This window comes from Cebus imitator, unplaced genomic scaffold (assembly GCF_001604975.1).
Source record: "Cebus imitator isolate Cc_AM_T3 unplaced genomic scaffold, Cebus_imitator-1.0 Scaffold9, whole genome shotgun sequence".
Taxonomy (NCBI): Eukaryota; Metazoa; Chordata; class Mammalia; order Primates; family Cebidae; genus Cebus; species Cebus imitator.
In genome coordinates, this window is record NW_016107324.1 from 2,473,185 (window position 1) to 2,494,229 (window position 21,045).

A 21,045-nucleotide genomic window follows, 5' to 3' on the forward strand; every position below is an offset into this window, starting at 1 on the left:
CTGCGTAGCTGGGATTACAGGCACGCGCCACCATGCCCAGCTAATTTTTTGTATTTTTAGTAGAGACGGGGTTTCACCGTGTTGACCAGGATGGTCTCGATCTCTTGACTTCGTGATCCACCCGCCTCGGCCTCCCAAAGTGCTGGGATTACAGGCGTGAGCCACCGCGCCCAGCCATTTATATATCTTAAATAAATATGACTTACAAAAAAGAACTTACATGTTGTTTCAAAAAATTATTAGAGTGAAATGCAATTCTTTTCAGGAGTTAGCTATAACTATATAAGTGTCTTCTTTCCCCTAATTTTACATTCATGATTAAATTTTAAAAACACATAATTAATTCTGATATATGCTTTAGCCTGAGCAGTTTATTAAATAAAATTTATAGCAAACCAGTGAAGTTCTGCACATATGAGCACAAAATGTCTGCCAAATCAAAACATTTTACATTGCTTCAGAATTGATTTTAACTATTTTAGCTTGTCTCTCTTAGTTTCCTATGTCCTTCAAACTCTAATACAGCATGTTCCTCTTTTCCCTGTAGAGATCTGTCATCTCCCTAAATAATGTTCTTTTGCTAGAGATTGTTACTTTTTTTAAAGCACAGAAACAAAACCCAGTAAGTAAATCTACCAGTTGCCCATTTTGTTAATGGTCAACTGAAATCTATTCTGTCATCCTTATTCTCTTTGCCAATGTAGTCCAAGGCCTTTCATCAGTAATTTAATCTAGCTCTACAATTTGTATCATAAAAAGTACCCCCTTCAAAGAGAAAAAGTTAGCAATACCTTTGTTTTATAAAAGAACCACCTCATTCTAAAAGGATCTTTTACAAGAGTTTTGTGTGAGTGCATCCTTGTTCCTAGAAAGATTGTGGGAAGTCTCTACCTATAGAAGTCTTCCTTTGACATATGTCTTTTGTTGTCAAAATCTACCAGTTGTTCTTTCTTACCATAAAATTATTTCTTTAATGCAACATGGCTTGAAAGAAAATGATTAGACATAGGTATGATTATTTAAAAAAAAAATAAAAGTAGGTAATAGTCTCCTGTACCTTGACACCTAGTTTTCATTTCTAGAGTAGTAAAAGTGGCCATGCTAAATTATTTTCAGAGAACTACTTAAAATAAATCTCTTGTTAATGGCAAAGGGAGAAAAAATGGCAAGCATCCATTATTCTACACAATGGCAAGCATCCATTATTCTACACGATGGCAAAGGCTTCATTAGATGTTCATTTTATATGTACATTCTAAGATGAAGCTGAGAACCTGATAAATAATGCCTGATTTCAATCTTATTGAGGAGAAAAATACAAGCTACTTTTTATAAAATAACATTTGTAAAGCAATTTTTGTTTTTAGTTTAAGTGGGACATCAAGGTTATAAACAACTACAGTGAGTGTTATTTTTGTAAAGTCATAAATTCATTCATAGTTAATCACTTACCGTATGCCAAGTTTTGAATTGGATTTCATCTTCATCCTTAAAGAGCATACTTATGTCTAGAGGAGAAGGAGATACACAAATAAAAGAGCAATGTTGTACAGTAAGTTTCATACTAAGTTCTCCCTTGATAACGTTACAATTCGAAAAGTGTTTGTAACTCCATCTGCAAAACTTTCTAAATATGACATGTGCATGTGAAAGCACAGATAAATATTTTTAACACAAATGAGAAGTATATACTTTTTTTCATACCTGATTTTGACCTCATTTCAGACTGCTGCTTGACGAGGTGGTTCTTATTAATACTCTCTACAGGAAGACTAAAGCCATTTGTATTTTAGTGCCAGTAAACAAACCAACTTAGGGCTGTTTGTGGATCATCTCACTTTTCCAGATAGTGTTGAGTATAGTTTAAAAGAAAAACATAAGTGTTCTCTAGGTGGCATCAACCCATTCCCAAGTACAGATGAGACTCATACCCATTGAACCAGTCCTTTGTTTACTATGGAACTAAATCCCCACTTTATACTTTATGTACCAAAGAAATTTTTTCAGTTTCCTTTTCAATTTCTGTGAGAGTCATGGCATTCTTCAGTGCAGGGTTCTGATTGCAACAATCATTTTCAGATTTGCATTGTTAATGGATGTATATGCAGAGAACTTGTCTATGAGGAACATATGGAACCTCAGACAGTTGACATGCAAAAGAATTTGACTGAACCTGCTCTGAAAAAAACCATTCCACTTTGCACAAATATTTTTGTTTTTATAAGAAAAACAATTAGAAATAAAGAGGATATAAAATAGATAGCAAGTAGGTGGTTAAATATAAACACTGCACAGTTGAATACTTGAAAACTTTTAAAATAATAATAGTTTTCTTTTAAAATGTGTCTTAAATGGATTTGAGATTAAGTAGTAAAATTACTAGAATGTTGAATGGTACATACTGGATAGACATTTCAACTGTGTTAGTGTGTACATGTATGAAAATATAAAGAAATGTTTATTGTGGTTAGCTTTGTGGAGTAGGATAAGAAATTATTGGTATTTCCTTTTATGGTTCTACATTTTACAACATGAATTTCTCTTCTAATAAGGAGGAAATCTATAACTGATCAAACATTTTTCTAACCAAGATCTATGAATCACAGTCACTCTTTTCCAGTGTCTGTAACCCCACAGAGAATGGATGGGGGCAGAGAGAGAGATTGAACCTGTTCTGTGGTGCTGATAATTTACACAGCTGAATATAAAACGCCCACAGAAAACAGGTAGAAGGCATTACAGCATATGAGCTTCAAAGTCACACCTGGTGTGGATTTTGGCTTCACTCCTTACCAGCTATTATTCAGACCTCTCTGTTCCATCACTAAGCCTCAGGGTTTCGTTTTTTAACTACCACAATAGTAAGAGTAATACCTCTGTCTCTCTGTGTTGCTTAGCAGAGTGCCTAACCCAATATCCAATAAATCGTAACTATTGGGAGATTATTACAGATAAACTCCTTAGCAGGGCTTACTAGGCCCTGCATCAGCTGGCTCCTGCAGCCACTCATGTAACCAGCCAAGTCTCTCTCATACCCAGCCAGTATGCCAACAATGAATTTCTCCATTATTTTCTGTTCTCCAACACACACAGCCATCTGAATGTTAATCCTTCATACCTAGCTCAACTATCACCTTTTTTCAGATATTTTCCCAGTTTCCTAGACAAAGATAATTGCTCTTCTCCTACAAGACATAGATGAACACTGATGATTGTTGTGCATTTTTACTACTCAGACTGTGAGAGAGGGTAAGCCAGCAACATATGCATCTTCTGCCCCTGGCACAGTGGCTCTTTCTGAATGAGTGTGCATTGCTGCATCTTACATGGTGAAGTTGCCAAGTGGAGCATCCTCCTAAAAATAAATATTTAGTACTCATTTTTAGACTATTCCATTAACACTCAGTAACAAATATATACAGATATTCCAAAATAGCCTTGAGTCCAGAAAGGTCTGCATCTAATATTGGAATGTGGTATTTGATTTCAAAAGATAATCTGAGACAAATACATTATTAATAAGTAATAGTTTGTATCCCAGTATGTAGCAGCTGTGTGATCTATATATCAAAACGGTTAATGGCTTCCACTGTTACCTACACATTAAAAAAAAAAAAAAAAAAACTCATTTCTGTTTGCTTCTATGTGAAATTCTATTAGTCTGAAATTTTTTTCAGATTTCTCGGAACAATAATTGCAAATTATACTCCAGGCTCCACATTAATTTTTTGCATAAGAATCCTAGTCTTTAAGGTAAACAGAATTTTGTCCTCTGGAACGTGGCGATTATCTTTCTCTTCAAAAGGTTTTACTGATGCATTAATACTTACTATAGTGCTTTGGGGCATTAAAAGTTCATCACATTTTCACCCTTCATGAATGACGTAGCTTCTTGTTTCTTCCTGTTTTTCTTGTCTTTGGTTTGTTCACGTGTTTCGCAAATATTACCATTACTGAAATGAGATTTTTAGATTGAGGTATAAACAACAACTACAAAAACAAAAACAAAACAAAAAACAACTTTAGATGTTCATTTAAAATTTTTTCCATAGGATAAAGCCATTTTAAGGCCAATATGAAGAATAACTGAAGAAAATAAATGGAAAAAAGTTGCTTCATATATGAGCCACAATTAAGTTAGAGACAATGTAAAGTACTACTAACTAGAGAAAACTGCTTAAACTCATAAAGTACAAGCTTTTTAAACTTTAATCATGAAAAATACTGGGTATGTATTTTGAAAAGCTGCTGTGTTTGGCAACATTCTTTTATTTAAAGCTTGGAATTGGCATTCAAGTCACAGTGTAGATCCAGTTAGGAAATATCCATCCCCTTCTTCCAAGAAATAGACTCTAGATTACATTTTAAAACTCAGTCCAGTATTCTTACCCGAAGTTTAAGTTGGAATTTTTATTGTAAACAGATGTGATGCTAAGATGTTAGCTGGCATTTTCCACAATATTGAAAATGGGGTTGAGCATGGAAGTGGATTTCCAAAGGAGCCAGCAGGGATGGCACTGGGTGCTCTGTCCTCACCTGTATATGTGCCCCTCCTGCAGCACGCGATGCCCTTCTGGAGGATCTCCAGCCACTCGGACCTCATGGCCCTGCACCACGCCTTGGAACTGGAGTACCTGTAACAACGCTCAGCACTTTGACACCACACAGCTGCTCTGTGACCAGGGACAGATCCAGCAGGCCCCAGTCTTGCATCAGCAACGGCCTCCCGAATTTAGCGATTTCTGCCTGCTGATGCACAGCTGCTGTCAGTCTTGACCTCTGCCCTTGTGGTGAATGGAGGACCACGTCTATTTCTTCAGAACAGCTGTTGACTCTGGTACTGTGAATCCAATGAAAAGCCATGAGAATGTTCTAGCACAGCGTAATGTGTCTGCCACATTAACTACACGGTTCAAACCTGTGAAGAGAGGACCTGCAAACGCTTCAATTGTTAGCATTTTCAATGTGATGTGAACAGCTTCTCCAATACAGCAAACCTGATTGCACAACAGAGACTGAAATGTGTTTCCTGAATATCAGTGGAGAAATTTTCATGTAAAGAAGGTTTACTTTTTGGTTTCTCATACCCAGGGTAATCTGTACATCTCTACTTATTTATGAACAGACTTAAAAAAAAAACAGCTTTATTGAGGTATAATTCACATACCCCACAGTTCACCCACCAGGCTCTTTTGACATTAAATAATTGAAGAGAAAATAGCATTAGAAATAAGTGATTCAAGGCCTTTGCATCACAACATGGCAAGTACAGTACTTTGAATTTTAGCACATCGCATAGTTTTAAGTATGTCTAATTTAAACGTATAATATGTACATCACTGAGACAATCATGTACAGAAAGAATTTTTGGTGTAAATTTGTAATAATGGATGATTCTTTTACATATTGTTTAGGGAAATGATGTTGAAAGGTAGCAATGCCTTGACAGTGAAGCATGAGGCAGCATGTGCACAAACTCATGTGCCATGGCTTATCTAAGTGTTGGATATAAATATGTAGATAATACATTTTTTTTAGATAAATGTTGTCAAGACCAAAAGCATGGATGTCAAGTGTCAGTAAGGATTTTGTTTTCTAAATTTTCCCCCCATCAGTTCTTCTGAGGGCGTTGATGAAATAACACAGCAGTTTCTTAAACAATTTGAAAAAAAAATTTCTCCTGCCACCTCACTTTTTCATTTCCCACTAATGTATTATACATAACTACTTGGAAAAAATAATTATTCAAATGCTTCCTCCCACAGAAAGAATATAGATAGTAGATATATTTTATTAATAAAATGGTTCATGAATTGGAGACTAACAAAGTTTTCATGTGTTCAGAATTATTATCGTGTCTGCATTTTCTTTAGATAAAGGAAGACACACGATGCTAATCCAGAAATCAGCAAACTTTGCATTACTCCCTACATGCGTATTTTCTCTGTCTTCCTCCCACCCAGAGGAAAGTTCATTGCCATTGTCATCACCATGGAAACAATGTTCCTCTCCACCTGCATTATGTACTACATGACAGGCATAGATCTGGGGAATTAAAATTATCATCACATTTGCCACACTGTAAGAGTTTCTCCAAAAGGGGTCCATTTGGCTGGGCAATATTTTCTCTCATGTAATGCAATCCACTGTCATGAAATTACTCTTAGGATGAATCATCTTTAATGTTATACTGGGGGGAAAAAACCCACCAGCTTTGACCTAAAGTAGCTGAAGAGCTATTTCATCCTTTTCTGAAGTTGCAGGTTGCTGCTAGAATTAGTCATTTGTGAATTAACCAAATTGTTTGAATTCACAATTGAATTTTTTTCTCCTTTTTTGCTTGAAGCAAACAAGTTGACAATTTTTTAACCTTTTCATTTTGTGTTTTTGTGCTCTGCAGTCTGAAAAGACAAAGTTTATCTTGGCCTTACTGTATAAAGGTGTGCTGTGTCCACCAATGTGTACAGAATTTTTCTTCATTAATTTTGTGTTTAAGTTAATAAAATTGATTTGTGACGTACTGTAAGCTCCCTGACTATCGGGATTATCTTTTTCTCTTGGTTATATGAAAGAGCAGGATCTTGGTTGCATGAAAACACCTGAAGTCCAACAAAAGGAAGTTGTATGAAGTAACTGCAGTGATGGCTGTATCAGCTCTTTAGGGGACTGAACTTGAAAGGTAACAGCTGTTTCTTTGATCACTGTTAAGTACTGATGAATGGAAAAGTTCTTCACTTCCCCAAAAACTATATAAAATGGACCCTTACTCAGATATATCTACTGTAGAACATAATTCAGCATAAACTATCTTGGATTGCAGAGCATAGATTTAGCCACTTACATACTCAAGGGATGGCACTATAAAGCAGTTTCATCAACAGATACCTCTATGATTTGGCCAGATTAATCATTGACAGAGAGCTATAAAACAGCACAACTGACTTCCTCCTGAGAATTTAATCTTAGAAACACACATTCATACATGAAAACACATGAAAATCAAAAATACATTGCCTTGCCCGTTTGTCAGGCCCCTGATGTGTATTTTTCATTTTCACATACCAGGTCAAATGGCCTGAATTATGAGGTGCCACTGAGCATGCCCTGACACCCCAAGAATGAAAAGAGTTTGGGGAAAATCTTTAAAGAGAGACAGTGGTGGGGAGTTAAGGGGTTTTTAGAGCTTAAATTAAGAAAGTATGAAAAACAGGCCAAATGGAGGGCATACGCAAAAGATGAGTTCTCTAAAGCACCACCTCTACTGTGATACCTCCTGATCAAAATTTTTAATGGCTCCTCTTTGATCATGGATTTAGGGCTCAGATTTTTCCCCCTGGCATACTAGAACCTCCAAATACAGTCTACTTTCTTCCCAGCATTCTCTCTCATTACTGAAAAGAGCAGATCTTCAGTACACTAGACTAGCATACCTCAGCTCTTCAGTATACTAGGCTAGCATACTAAGCTCATCAAAAAGCCCTCAAGCATCTCTGCCTTGTCTTTGCTCAAAGCATTCTCACTGCCCTCCTTCACCTCATCCTCAATCCCACCCAAACCATGTCCAGCTCCAGTTTTTCCTCCTTTGCAGACCCTTTCTCCCACCATGGTGGAGCAGCTTCATTCATCATCTCACACCAAGAAAATTAAGGACACAGACACACACAAGGAGTGGGTTTAGGAGTTGAGGTTTAAAATAGACGAAAGAGAGAAAGGAGAACAGCTCTCTCCCTTAACCACAGATTGGTTGGATGAGGTGTGACATTTACATAGCACATGGGGAAGGCTGGTCACCCTACCCTATATTATGCAAGTGGGCTTTCCACTTGGCCAGCCCATCTTGTTGCTCCTTACTGTATATGAGGCTGGCAAAGAGAAGGGAAGATGGAGCCGCCATTTTGAACATGCCTAGTCCCAGGTAGCCTTTTCCTATTGACCCAACTGCTGGCACTCACTGGTGCAAGCTTCCAGTTTGCTTGTCTATGTCTGCAGCTCAATTTTACAGGATGCTCTAAGAAAATTATTTGGGGGCTGCTTTTCATTAAAAGAAAAACCTTACCAAGTACCCTCACTATCTGCCTAAATGATTTCTTCCTAACTCCTATATCCATGGTATGCAGTGTTAGCTCCTTCTCTTCTTTCGCTCTATGCCTTTATTGGAAGTCCATATTTCATTCAATAAAGACTCACTGCCTTCAAACCCTCAACAGTGTGACACTGTCCCAGGTGCCGAGGGTAGGATGTCCATGCCCCAAGGACTGAGTTTACATTGGAGTTGGTGGAAACAGACCATAAATGAATTACTAAATGCATGAATAAGCTACATTCAGATCAAAAGGTTTCTTTCTGGGAAATAAAACAGAACGTGGGTCCATGACAGGCATAAGTTTCCTCTAATAGAATAGACAGATGTCTGAGCCAAGACCTGACTGCTAAGAAGTTGGAAGCGTGTAAAGATGAGGGGCAGGACATGCAGGCAAAGCTCCTCAGAGGAGAACACTCTGTTTATCCTCCAAATGAGAACCACACCCATGGGTCTGAGAGGAGAGGAGCAGGAGATGCCTTTGTAAAGGGAAGGCAACCAGGAAGACCTTGAGTTTGTGGTCTGGAATTTGGGTACTGTTCTAAGTGAATGGGAGGCCACTGAGTGTTTTACCTAGTGGGGGGACCTGGTCTAGTTTACTCTTTGAAATGATCATCTGGCTGCTGAGTGGAGAAGAGGGTGGAGAAGGAGCTGGAAAGGAGCAAGAGAAGAAATGGGAAAACCAGTTAATAGGCTATTAGGACAGTCCCAGCAAACAGTGGTCAGATTTAGACAAACATGGTGGAAATGTAAACCTAGGTTGCTTTTTAGTGGTGGCTAAATATTTACATAGGTCAGATGGAGGAAAAGGGGAGACAGGAGAAGAATCTGGACACGCCCAAGGGAAGAGGTCTCAGCACCACTGTGGACAGTTCATCCCAGTGGCTAGGAGTTTCCCCAGCTATAAAAATGGAATAACGATTGAATCTACTTCAGAGGATTATTATGAAGACAAAGTAAGTTAATACAGTTGACCCTTGAACAACCCGGGCTGGCATTGCATGAGTCCATTTATACACAGATCTTCTTCCACTGCTGCCACCCTTGAGACACTGAGACCAACCTCTCCTCCTCCTCCTCAGCCTAATCAACGTGAAGACAATGAGGAGGAAGACCTTTATGATGATCCACTTCCACTTAATATTCTCTTCAATTTTCTTAATAACATTTTAAGAATATAGTATATAATATCAAAAAACATGTTAATTGACTGTTTATGTTATTACTAAAACTTCCAGTTACCAGTAGGCTATTAGTAGTTGAGTTTTTGAGAAGTCAAAAGTTATACATGGATTTTCAATGGCAGAAGCCTTGGTGCCCCTAATCTCTGCTTTGTTCAAGGGTCAACTGTGTAAGTAAAGTGCTTGGGACACTGCCTGGAAGATTCTCTAATGTTGTCTATTACTACACTGACTTTTCACATACATATTTCCCCAACGGAAGAACCAGCTTCTTGGATGCACAGACCCTACGGAAGTCCACTGCATTGTTTTGGCCTGGTCTAGAAAACAAGCTAAAAAAAGTCTGATCCCTGACCTTGAGCATTGGGACAGTGACTGTTAACGAATTCATTACAATTCTTGGAAGGGCTCAATGAGCAAGACTAATGGAGGCAAGGGAGTGATCTACCATTGGCAGCCTGGGCAAGCAAGAAAGGCTTCTCTGAGGCCAGGCGCGGTGGCTCAAGCCTGTAATCCCAGCACTGTGGGAGGCCGAGGCGGGTGGATCACCAGGTCAAGAGATCGAGACCATCCTGGTCAACATGGTCAAACCCCGTCTCTACTAAAAATACAAAGAATCAGCTGGGCATGGTGGCGCGTGCCTGTAATCCCAGCTACTCAGGAGGCTGAGGCAGGAGAATTGCCTGAACCCAGGAGGCGGAGGTTGCAGTGAGCCGAGATCGCGCCATTGCACTCCAGCCTGGGCAACAGTATGAGACTCTGTCTTAAAAAAACAAAAAAAAAAAAAAAGAAAGAAAGAAAGAAAGGCTTCTCTGAAGAACCGATGTCCGAGCTGAGACCTCAAGGCTGGGGAGGAGTTGGCCCAAGGGGAGTAGGGAAAAGAGAAGAGCACAAGAGCAGCTCAAAGCGAGAAGGTGGGCAGCAAGCTAGGGAAGGAGAAGGGAAGGGCAGGAGAGCCAGGACTGTGGGTCTGGGATGCAGAGATGATGGGTGGAATGGCCAGGAGAGGGAGGGAACAATGGCAAAGGCTTTAACTGTCCATCTCAGAGTAAAGCTACAGGCTTTGTGCCTTTATTGTACATAAGCGTGACTGCTTCCCCTTCATGGGAAAAAGAAAAGGCAGAGGATAGGAATAGAAAGGGCCTGAGGCTCCTGCATCAGCATATACAGCCTTTGCTACTGCTGATGCTTCTATGCTAAACTAGACTTCAAATGTTAGGTCTAAGGAGTATCTAGTTGAGCCCATTTTACAGGTTACAAAACTTGGGTTAAATGCTTTTCCCAGTGGGTCACAGATAAGCAAAGCCATGACCCCAACCCACCCTCTTGGATGCAACACTGAATCATGAAAAGGTAGGAGCTCTCAGGCCTGTAACAGTTGGCTTCGCTTCCCCGATCTATCACTAAATAACAGGGTAAACTTAGGTGTTCTCTTCAAGTTTTTCAGGAGTATTTAATGCTTTGTCCACAGTTAGCACAATTTTCCAATGATGTCCAAAGGCCTTTTGTCTTTTGAACCTTAGTGCCTCAATCCTTTGTCATCCTTCCAGAGTTTGGGTTAAAACATATCTTCCAGTGAACATTTAGAAATATCAATGAAAATATATTTCATAACTTTTAAAATTTGCTTTTCAGAACATTTGCATCACAGATGGATGTTTCCCAATTCAAATAAATATAAACAAGGTCATTTGCTTAACAGAATGCAGAGATGATGGCGGGAGATTTTGGCGGGACTCCTACTGCGTGTTCATTTAAGACTTGTAAGAAATTTCCTTTCAGACCCTGGCCCTTTACCCACACCATACGCAGCTACAAAAGCTTCAGCTAGAATAGGGTTCTCCACGATATTCAAGATCGTTTTTTGACAATCCAAAATGCTCAAGTCAGTGAGCTACTCTTCTTTCAATATCTCTCTGCACGTCTTCATTTCTCTCCATTCTATGTGATTATACAAACTGACAGGATGCCTTGCGGCAGAAGAAATGAAAGGGTTTGTAATTTAGGAAACCTCTGGCCTTGCTGACTGAAAACAGGTTGTTTGTAAAAAGGAAATCCTAACCTCAGCTCACTGGCAAACTCTGTCAGAAGCAATAGAAGGAAGCGAAGGAGAAAGAACAGAGCTGGGGATTTTTATTGGCAACAGAAGAAAAACGGATACTCTGCCAGGGGAAAAGCCTTTTGAGAGCTCACCGGTTGGGGAACTAAGACATGCCCCAGGTCTCTGTGTGTGACGGGACAGCCGCAGAGCAGCTCTGTTCTGGTTTTGTGGGCTGGTTGGACAGGAGGAGATTCCTGCTTGTGACAATAGCTAGGCTGACAACCCTGAAAGTGGATTCCCACCAGTTAGCCCGACTTTGGGTACCCTGCTGCAGGTGCCCCATGTCTATCCTGGCTTGACATAAAGCCCTAAGGCCCACAGGCAACAGGGGGTGTTCCAGGAGTGCAGGAGATGAGCCCCCTATATTTCCCATGTGCCAGCCCACCCTCACTTCCTCCCCAGCTCTGCTTGCTGCCTGTTGGGCAGAACTCTGAAGTGATCTCTGGTCAATTCCATAAAAGAAGGCCCCTGAAAGTTCTAATCTCCTTATGCCAGTAGGATTCCTAGTTGGCTACCCATTGAAGTCAGCTGGGATGCTTTGAAAAATCCCCATGCTTGAGCTCCGGCCCAGAGATCTTCATTTTCTTTGTCTGGGGGGTGGGGCTTAAGCAGCAGCATTTCCTTGTCCCAGCCAGCTACGTGAGAAAGACCTCCATTGCTAGTCACCCCAAAGCAGGGCTGGCCAGTTGGCCAAGTATGCTTTCCAGCTCTTGGTCTTTCCTTTCTAATCCATTCTGATCCCTAGTTTGCCAAGCCCCTGCCCATAAAATCTTTATGACCCAACTCAGCACCATTCAACAACCATTGGTGGGAGCTCCTACTGTGAGCGAAGAGTTCTGCCAGGTGTCAGAGGTGTCCTCAAGGGGCTGGCCTTCCACTGGGAAGCAGAGATGTGTGGTAAAAGGCATCCTATGATGAGGGCCCCACTAAATTCCAAGGATACCCACAATCTAGGGGGGCAAATTTTCCAAAGAATTTTAATTTATCATGGGAACTCAGAAGATGCAGGAGTGTTGCCTGGGGAAAGAGGAAAAGTCTCATTGAAGAGATGATGTTTTCATTGGATTAAGTGAAATAAAAGAAACATTAAGATGCCAACTAGGTTCTTAAACCCAGTCTTCCCTAAACTCCCCCTGTAATTGGCCACCTTGCTCAAGCCACAAATCCAGTAATCCGAAGACATTCTAAATGCCCCCCCGCCAACCAAGCCCCAATGTCAGTCTTTTACTAAGACTTGCCTATTTCCCACACAGCGCATCTCTGATCATTCTGCTGCCTACCATCACCTAGTCCCTGTCACAGGTATCCTTCACAGGGCTCCTGGAAGAGCTTCCAGCTGGTCTCCCAGCCCTCACCGTACCTTCCCTGAGCCATTCCCTACACCACAGCCTGATGGATCACCTTAAAACATAAATCATATCCTAGTACTGCCTATTACTACAGTACTGCTTTTAGAAAAAAATCTCAAACTCCTTGAATGTGCTGCCTGATTTGATCACCACCCACCTCTCTACCCAAGGTCTGTCCCCAGCTCCTCACTCTTGAAGCTTTTGCTACACTAGCCTCCATGCTGGTTCTTAAAAGTCCTAAGTGCCTCTACACCTCAAAGCCTTACATACACTCTTTGCCAAGAGGACTCTTCCCATGCTGTTTTTTCCCCCATATTTCGGGTCTCAGCTTAAATGCCACACCCTACACAAGCCTTACTGACCAGTCCATCTCAAAGACACAGCTCCTCCCCAACAAAACCCTACTCTTTTCTTCCCTCACAAAGCCCTCAGTTTGCTCCCTTTATTGTGCTTCCCACAATTGATCATTTTTAGTCTGTTCCATTACTCTTCTGCCATCTGCCTCTCTCAGGAGGCTGGAAACTCCAGGAAGATGAGGGACACCACTATCACTACATTTCTCATCCAGGGCAATGCTTGGCATATTAATCCGTTTTCTACTTATGTTTACAATAAAATTAAGATGTTTGTTGACTAGATAGATGGATAAACAATAGGTGAGTGAGCAAAGGCACTGGAGACTTAAAGTACAACACAGGAGAAATTTCAAAGAGTTCAGTGAAGCAAAACTTGCATGTGAGGCAGATAGATGAGGAAGGAAGAAGAAAAAAACCTGAAAAATTAGTGCGGCCAGATCAGCAAGGGTCCACACTCACAGCCCCAGGAGTTGGAACTTTATCTGTCATGAAAAAGAAGATGTCAATGAATTTTAACCTGGGGGATGATCAAATCAGATATACATTCATTTTACCCATGAGGGAGAAACGTATAGATGCAGGAGGCTGGCAGACATGTTGGAGATTCTGCAACAGTCCAAGCAAGGTGTCACGAGAGTCTGTCCAAAGGTGGGGATGGAAACATGAAACTGACATAGTAGGTCTCCCAGAAGCAGAGCCAGGCATTAGCAGGTGGGATGGGCTTCAAGACCCTCCTGTCTTGTTCTTCCCTTTCCCATCCAACATTGGAAAGGGTCTGACTGGATCCAGTCATGGACAATGTTATATATAATTAAGTTAGAGAGTTACAGTTGAAGGGAGCATGTTGGTTCATTCTAAATCTTCTCACTATCCCAGAAATGGAAGGCTTTGCTGTCTGGAAGTAATTTTATATACCATTGAAAGCTTGTGTGTATGTGCACTGCAGTGAACTGTTTAGAGGGACAAGAATAGCAACCTGGTTTTCCTGATGGCTCAAGAAACTGCAGCAATCAGGCAGAGGCCCTTTACTTACCATTGAGAAAATGACACTTTTCCATTATAAAAGCGGGGGTGGGGGCGGGCAGTGGTTGGCTGAAGGAGATTATAAAGAGCTAAACCCTCCCTATGAAGGTCTCTATCATCTAACCTCTAGTCACTACTAAAAACAGCCGAGAGGTGGTCTCAGGCTCAGGCCCCAAGTGCACTGGATGTAAAGCCAAATTTGGGACCGCTAAATTCCAGATACCAGATACGTAGGCAGGACTTCTGGACCTAGGTTTCTGCAAACACTCACACCGTGTTCTTCCCTGTAACAGGGGTGCTGTATCCTTCTAGATGAACCAAGAATCCAGAGGTTGCTTGAAAGTCCTTGATACAAGACCCCTTTGATGCTGTCCCTAGCACTTCCTTGTTTACAGGCTCCGAGCCCACCTCAAACAGCAAAGTGTTGAAGAGGAAAAGAGAAAGAAAAAGAAGAAAAATCAAGAGCATACTAGAGGGAAGGGGAAGAGATTGTTGTGTTAGCTTGGACATCGCAAGGGACTAGACATGGAAAAGGATCAATCTCCTATGCTTGCTTTAGCCCTCATGTGTGCAAGGCCAGTACAAATGCCCACTGAGTTGCAGGGATCAAAGTCTACAAGTTCAGACAGCCCAAGGGAAGAAGGAAGGAGGTAGGAACCCTGAGCAGGAGGTGGCTTTGCTGCCTCCTCAGTCCTGCAGAAAGGGCCACCTTCACGACCCCACCTCCTCATGGCCCTGTCTGTAGGAACCTCTCATTGAGAAGTCATCACAGGTTCCACCACCTAGCCTACTTAGTGGTTCAAAAACACCAAAGGCTTTCCAGTGTTTCCATTCTTCCGAAAGTGATTAAAATGCAAAAAGGAGGGTGAGCGAGTGGATGGAGGAAGCCCACACCCTTATTGGAACAGTCTTGTTTTGAAGAACTTCTGCCCTCTGGAGTTGAAAGCATTTCTTGGCCCAGTGGAACCAAGAGGTGCCATGATCACTCCATAAATGCTTCCAGCCGCTGACCTTGATATTTATTTGCAAAGCCTGACAGGAAATCAGTGTAACGTGTTCCATGAAAAACAAAGGAAAATGCAGGAATCAGAAAAAACAACAGACTGCTCTAAACAGCCTTACATCAATAGACTTTGAAGAAAATTACAGGCTAGAAAAATAGTTCTCTTTGACACAGAATCTTCCAACATGTTCCGAAGACCCTCTGTGTGCCCAGCCCAGTGCTAGGTGCTGACAGAGTCTGTGCCCTGAGAAGTCTGTGTTCTCAGAGTAGGAGCTGGATGCTGCTGAGATCAAGGCATGGAGTGATTCTGACTTCACCAGCAAGGAGCAGAACAAGCTGAAGGCTTCAGGCACAGAAGATCTGGGGGGATTATTTGAGAAGACTCCCAAGACAATATAATACTTCATCTGTACTGTGAAGATGAGGTAAGAGTTGCACAGATGAAAAAGAGAAAGGAGAGCATCACTGGGGAAGGAATGGATAATGTCTAAAACAGTTTCAGAAATGGAGCTTTAAATTGGCTATAAAAATTAATCATGACACTGGATGACCTGAGAGTCACTTATAATCATTTATGTAGTGTTTTCTATTTCTATTTTGAGGTCTCATAGCATAGCAGGAGAGATGTGCTGTGTTTATAAATGCCCAGGATTAAATTCATTAGGGGCAGCAAACTCAAATGCCAACAAGAATGAGGCAAGTAATATAAAGGAGTGAATGATAGAGGCCTATTATTATATAGAAATCCCAGGGCCCTCTTCTTTTTTTTTTAATTCCTCATTTGACAGTGATAGGAGATCGGAAAGTATTTCTACAGTACCAGTCATCGGCAATAGGCATTCATCCTCAGAGCCAGGGAGATAGTAGAGAGTGGAGGACTGTGTCACACAGAAAAGAAAATGGCTCATGTAAAGAGAACACCTGTTCTCAACTCTAACCTGTTTGAGATTCCATTTAGGAATGCTGGCTCAGGCTGTCAGTTTCTCGAGTTTTCAAGAGAAGCCAGCTATCCTGGTATTAAGGGCAGTTGATTATAGGAATCTTAAACTTTATAAATTATGGATCAAAATAAAAAATTCTATAGACCAAATAAAACATAATATGGCCACACAAAGGTCACAGTTTAAAACATTCAGATAATGGGAAATATTTCTATCCAGAATGTCTAGGCATACTTGATTGAGAAATTGATGTTTAAGCTGGAACTTTGATAAGGATATAGGCAGAACTGAAGGCCTGAAGTTGGAGGCTCAGGGGCAGAATGGCTCAAGAGTATTCTTTCATTCATTCATTTGAGACAGAGTCTCACTCTGTTTCCCAGGCTGGAGTGCAGTGGTGCAATCTTGGCTCACTGCAACCTCTGCTCCTGGGTTCCAGTGATTCTCATGGCTCAGCCTCCTGAGTAGCTGGGATTACCGGCATGTGCCACCACACTCAGCTAATTTTTGCATTTTTAGTAGAGATGGGGTTTCACCATATTGACCAGGCTTGTCTCAAACTTCTGGCCTCAGGTGATCTGCCTGCCTCGGCCTCCCAAAGGGCTGAGATTACAGGCATGAGCCATTGTACCTGGCTCATACTACTAAAAGTTATCTAATTTAGTGGTCCTAAATTTGGCTATGTATCACAATGAGCTTTGGGATTTTCCCAAAATTCCTAAAATGTTTTAAATATTTTTAAATTTTTATGTATATTTTACAATATGGATAAACCTTGATACATTATGGTCAGTTAAGTTAGACACAAAAGGATGAACGTATGATTCTGTTTATATGAAGTACCTAGAATAGGCAAATTCAAAGAGACAGAAAGTAAAATAGAGGTTACCAGGGGCTTAGGTTAGGGAAAAATGGGGAGTAATTGTTTCATGGGTAGATGGCTTTTGTTTGGGATTATGAAAAAGCTCTAGAGGGCAGGGAGTGTTGGCTCATGCCTGTAATCCCAGCACTTTGGGAGGCTGACATATGTGGATCACAAGGTCAGGAGTTTGAGACCAGCCTGGTCCACAGAGTGAAACCCCATCTCTACTAAAAACTCAAAAAATCAGTTGGGCGTGGTGGTGGGCACCTGTAATCCCAGCTACTTTGGAGGCTGAAGCAGGAGTATCACTTAAACCCAGGAGGCGGATATTGCAGTGAGCTGAGATAGTGTCACTGCACTCCAGCCTGGGCAACAGTATGAGACTCTGTCTTAAAAAAACAAAGAAAAATAAAAAGAAAGAAAGAAAAAATAATTCTAGAGATGGATAGTGGTGATGGCTGTTCAACATTTTTGAGGTACTTAATGCCATTGAATAGTACACTTAAAAATTATTAAAATGGTCAAAAATTGTAAGTAATGCCTGCATATTATAAATAGAAATGGAGAATAGAAACAAAATTTTAAAAGGATTTTTGTTTTATTTTCAGTCTGCCTCCAGATGAATATACAATAAATCATCATTCCTATTAGGAACCACTAAGAATTCATCCCACTGAGGTCTCGCATCCCAATCTTGGGTACTTCATAGGCAACAACTCCAACTATTTCTGTTAGAATTATCCTGGCTTTCATGTGGCTTGACGCTTACCGATTGTCCTACTGCTCATTTATAGGGATTTGGATATAGGATTTAAAGAATTTGGAATAGGAATGATGATACAGAGAAAGTTTCATATTTCTTAGAAGAGACAGTCAATGTGACTGTCTTGTATGTGTGTGCAGAAATATGTTTTCAACATGTTGACTTATACAATACTTAATTTTCTGCTTCTTGATTTTTTAAATGAATTACCATAGATATCTTTCCACTTTGGTACTTATAAATTAGCTCTTCACTTTAAATAGCTACCTGGTATTATACTATATGTGACATAATATATTCGGTACATCTTCCATTGATAGAAGTTGAGGCAGTTTGCTATATTTTACTATTATAAATTATGCTAGCATAAACATATTTATGCATTTATAAATGTTCACAAATAATTCATGTAAGTTAATTTCCTAGAAATATAATTACAAAGTTAGCAGGTATTACAATTTAAATGCCAATAAAATTTGCCAAGCGGTCCTGCAAAAAGTTTATACCAATTTTTAATTCCATCAAAAGGTCTGTAGAATCTCAAAGGCTTTTTTAGATGCCCAGAGCTCTATTTCCAGAGATTCTGATGCAGTAAGTCTTACATAGGGTCTGGAAATAAATATTATTTTAAAACTCTAAAGATAATTCTAATACTTGCCCTCTTTTGGAGCTACTGATCTAAATACAAGTTCAAGGCTCAATTATTATCTAATTGCAACTGAAATCTGAAAACTGCAGAACAGTATTGATAGAAATTATAGAAGTCTTAAGTAAATGGAAGGATATGCCATGTTCATGAAATAAAAGACCTGATAATACAAAAATTCCAGTTCTCCTTAAGTTGGTAATCCCTAGTCCAAGAAGAATGAAGGGAAGGAAATGAAGAGACGGAGAGGGAGAGGGAGAGGAAGAAAAAAAGGAGGGAGAGGAAAAGAGGAAGGGAAAGAGGGAGGGAGAGAACAGACAAGCTAATTCCTTAATATAAACAAAACGAGAAATTATATAAGCCGATGTTAAAACTGATCACAAAGCCATAGCAATTAAGACAGTGTGATATTGGCCCTGAATAACATGACTATAGAAAAGTAAAGAAGAAGCTACACATACCCTGTCATTGATTGATGACTAGGGTGACAGGACAGTAGAGAAAGGATGGCCTTTTCAATAAATGATGCTAGAACAATTGAATTTCCATGTGAAAATTTTGACCCCTGTCTCTCACCATACACACAAATAAAATCCCGACAGACTTTGGGTCCCAATGTAAACTAATAGAGATATTAGAAAAATACATATGAAAATATTTTTATGACTTGCAGATAGAGGTTTTTTAAGAGGACACAGAAAATATTAGCCATTTTTAAAATGATAAAGTGGACTATATTAAAATAATATGTTTTACTCATCAAAACACACCATTAAGAGGGTGGAAGAGCAGTGTCAGGGCGGGAAAAGATATTTTCAATAAATATATCTGACAAAGTACTCATAAACAGCATATATAAAGAACAGCTACAATATGATACGAAAAGAAATCTCAACATTAAAAGTGGGTGAACAGACCCTTCATATAATAGGATGGCCCATAAACATAGGAATTGTTTTCCAATTTCATTGGTCAAACAAATGCAAATTAACGCAGTAAGATTTATACCTTCCTGTACCATCAGAATGGCTAAAATGAAAAAGAGATAATAACAATACACAGCACTAGTGGGAGCATAAATTGGTACTGCCACTTGGTAAAATTGTGCGTCAGTATCTACTAAATTTGATCACTGCTGCACCCCTCTGAATTACTAAGGAAGGTTTTAATTTATGCCATTCATTTGGAATTTTTATCTACTGCCTTGAAAAACAATGGTTGGTTTTTCACATATGCACTCTTAACTCCCTGCCCAACACTTGAACTTGCTTGGAGTAGGAATAGTGTCTCACTTGCTACACCACCAGAGTACCAAGTAAAAACGCAAAAGTATCTGTTGAAGATGCTGCTGAATTATACTGTAGGTCAGAATTTATCTCTATGTTACCAAAAAAACCCACAAATACCCCAAGAAATCTCTCTGATTCACTGTTTCTTTTAAAATATGTTCTACCTATTAAAGTGTGGATTTTAGTTCTACCTATTAAAGTCTTATATTTTAGTTAAACAATTTGCTGTAATCCAATTTCTGGGAATTTATCCCAATAAATATTATTCATTTATTTATTCACCAGAAACTATGCTAGGCACAGAGGGTACAATGGTGAGCAAATATGATTATTTTCCTGCCCTCATGGCACTTGGACCTCACTGGAATCCCCACAACCAGAGCATAAAAATAGATGCTTGATGACAAATGTAGAGGAGCTCTGACTAATAATTATTTGTGCCTGCCAACTGTGGACTTTTGCCTCTGAGCTTCAGGAGAAACTGCTATCTCCCCCACTTGGCACTTAGCATATTTTATTTGTGTTGGCTTAATTGCCTAAATTCCCCTTTAGTCCCTTAGTTCAATGAGGGCAAGTACTATAACTGGTTTGTCCATTGCATCACCAATACAAACTATGTGTTAGAGTTGATTAAAAATAAATTCAGGTACATCTCTGCAATGAAATACGGTACAACCATTAATTGGATTATGTACAGCTTTACCTACAATCATGGAGAGTTGTCTGTGACACATTGTTTAATGAAAAGGGAAAAAAACCAAGGTACAAACAGTATATATAGCTTGAATATATATATATTACTATGCATACATATCCATAATAAAAGATTTAGATGAGTATATACCAAGACATGAACACAGAGCATCTCTGAGTGGTGGAATTTTAAAGAATTTAACTTTTTGATTATTATCTTTATTTTCTAAAGTTTCCAGTAAGCAAATGATTAATCTAAAATTTAGAAGCTATTTAATTTTTAAATAAAATTTTTTGTATTTTCTGATCACTACATTTGGTAAGATTCAGTACAAATACCACGTCTTGGGCAAAGAGGGAATTTCTTCCCTGAAGCTGGGTGTTTTGAGAGCCCAGTTCAAGGTATGGAGTTTTGTAGCCTTCCATGATCTCTGCTTTCTCTCCTGTCTGCCTCATGTGTGGGCTGAACAAGCAGTGGATCACCCAGGCAGGTGTGCAGTGGCATTTTGGCTTGAACTCCTCTCTCTATCATCAATAATATTCACCTTTCTACATGCATTCAGTGAATATCCATTTGCCTAGAATTTGAATATATATGCGAGACCCTAAGCTAAGCAAAAGGAAAACATGGGGGACTTCCTGGCAAATATTCCATGCCCTCCCTCAAGGAGACTTCAAGTTCCCTTGGACGCAAGACATGTGCATATTCACATGTGCACACACAAGCTCGCACACATGCACACACAATCTCACTCATTCAC

At 39.9% G+C, this 21,045-nt stretch overlaps 1 protein-coding gene across 8 annotated transcripts in view; it reads left to right on the top strand.

The window, feature by feature from the left end:
* Positions 1 to 6,526, top strand: part of EYA1 (EYA transcriptional coactivator and phosphatase 1) — a 155,462-nt gene extending 148,936 nt beyond the window's left edge. For all 8 annotated transcript variants that reach the window (XM_017544544.2, XM_017544553.2, XM_017544579.2 and 5 more), the window contains one exon: positions 4,560 to 6,526. In XM_017544544.2, the coding sequence (XP_017400033.1) occupies positions 4,560 to 4,640 (81 nt within the window). In that variant the 3' untranslated portion in view covers positions 4,641 to 6,526. The remainder of the gene's footprint in view (positions 1 to 4,559) is intronic.
* The last annotated feature ends 14,519 nt before the right edge of the window (positions 6,527 to 21,045 follow it).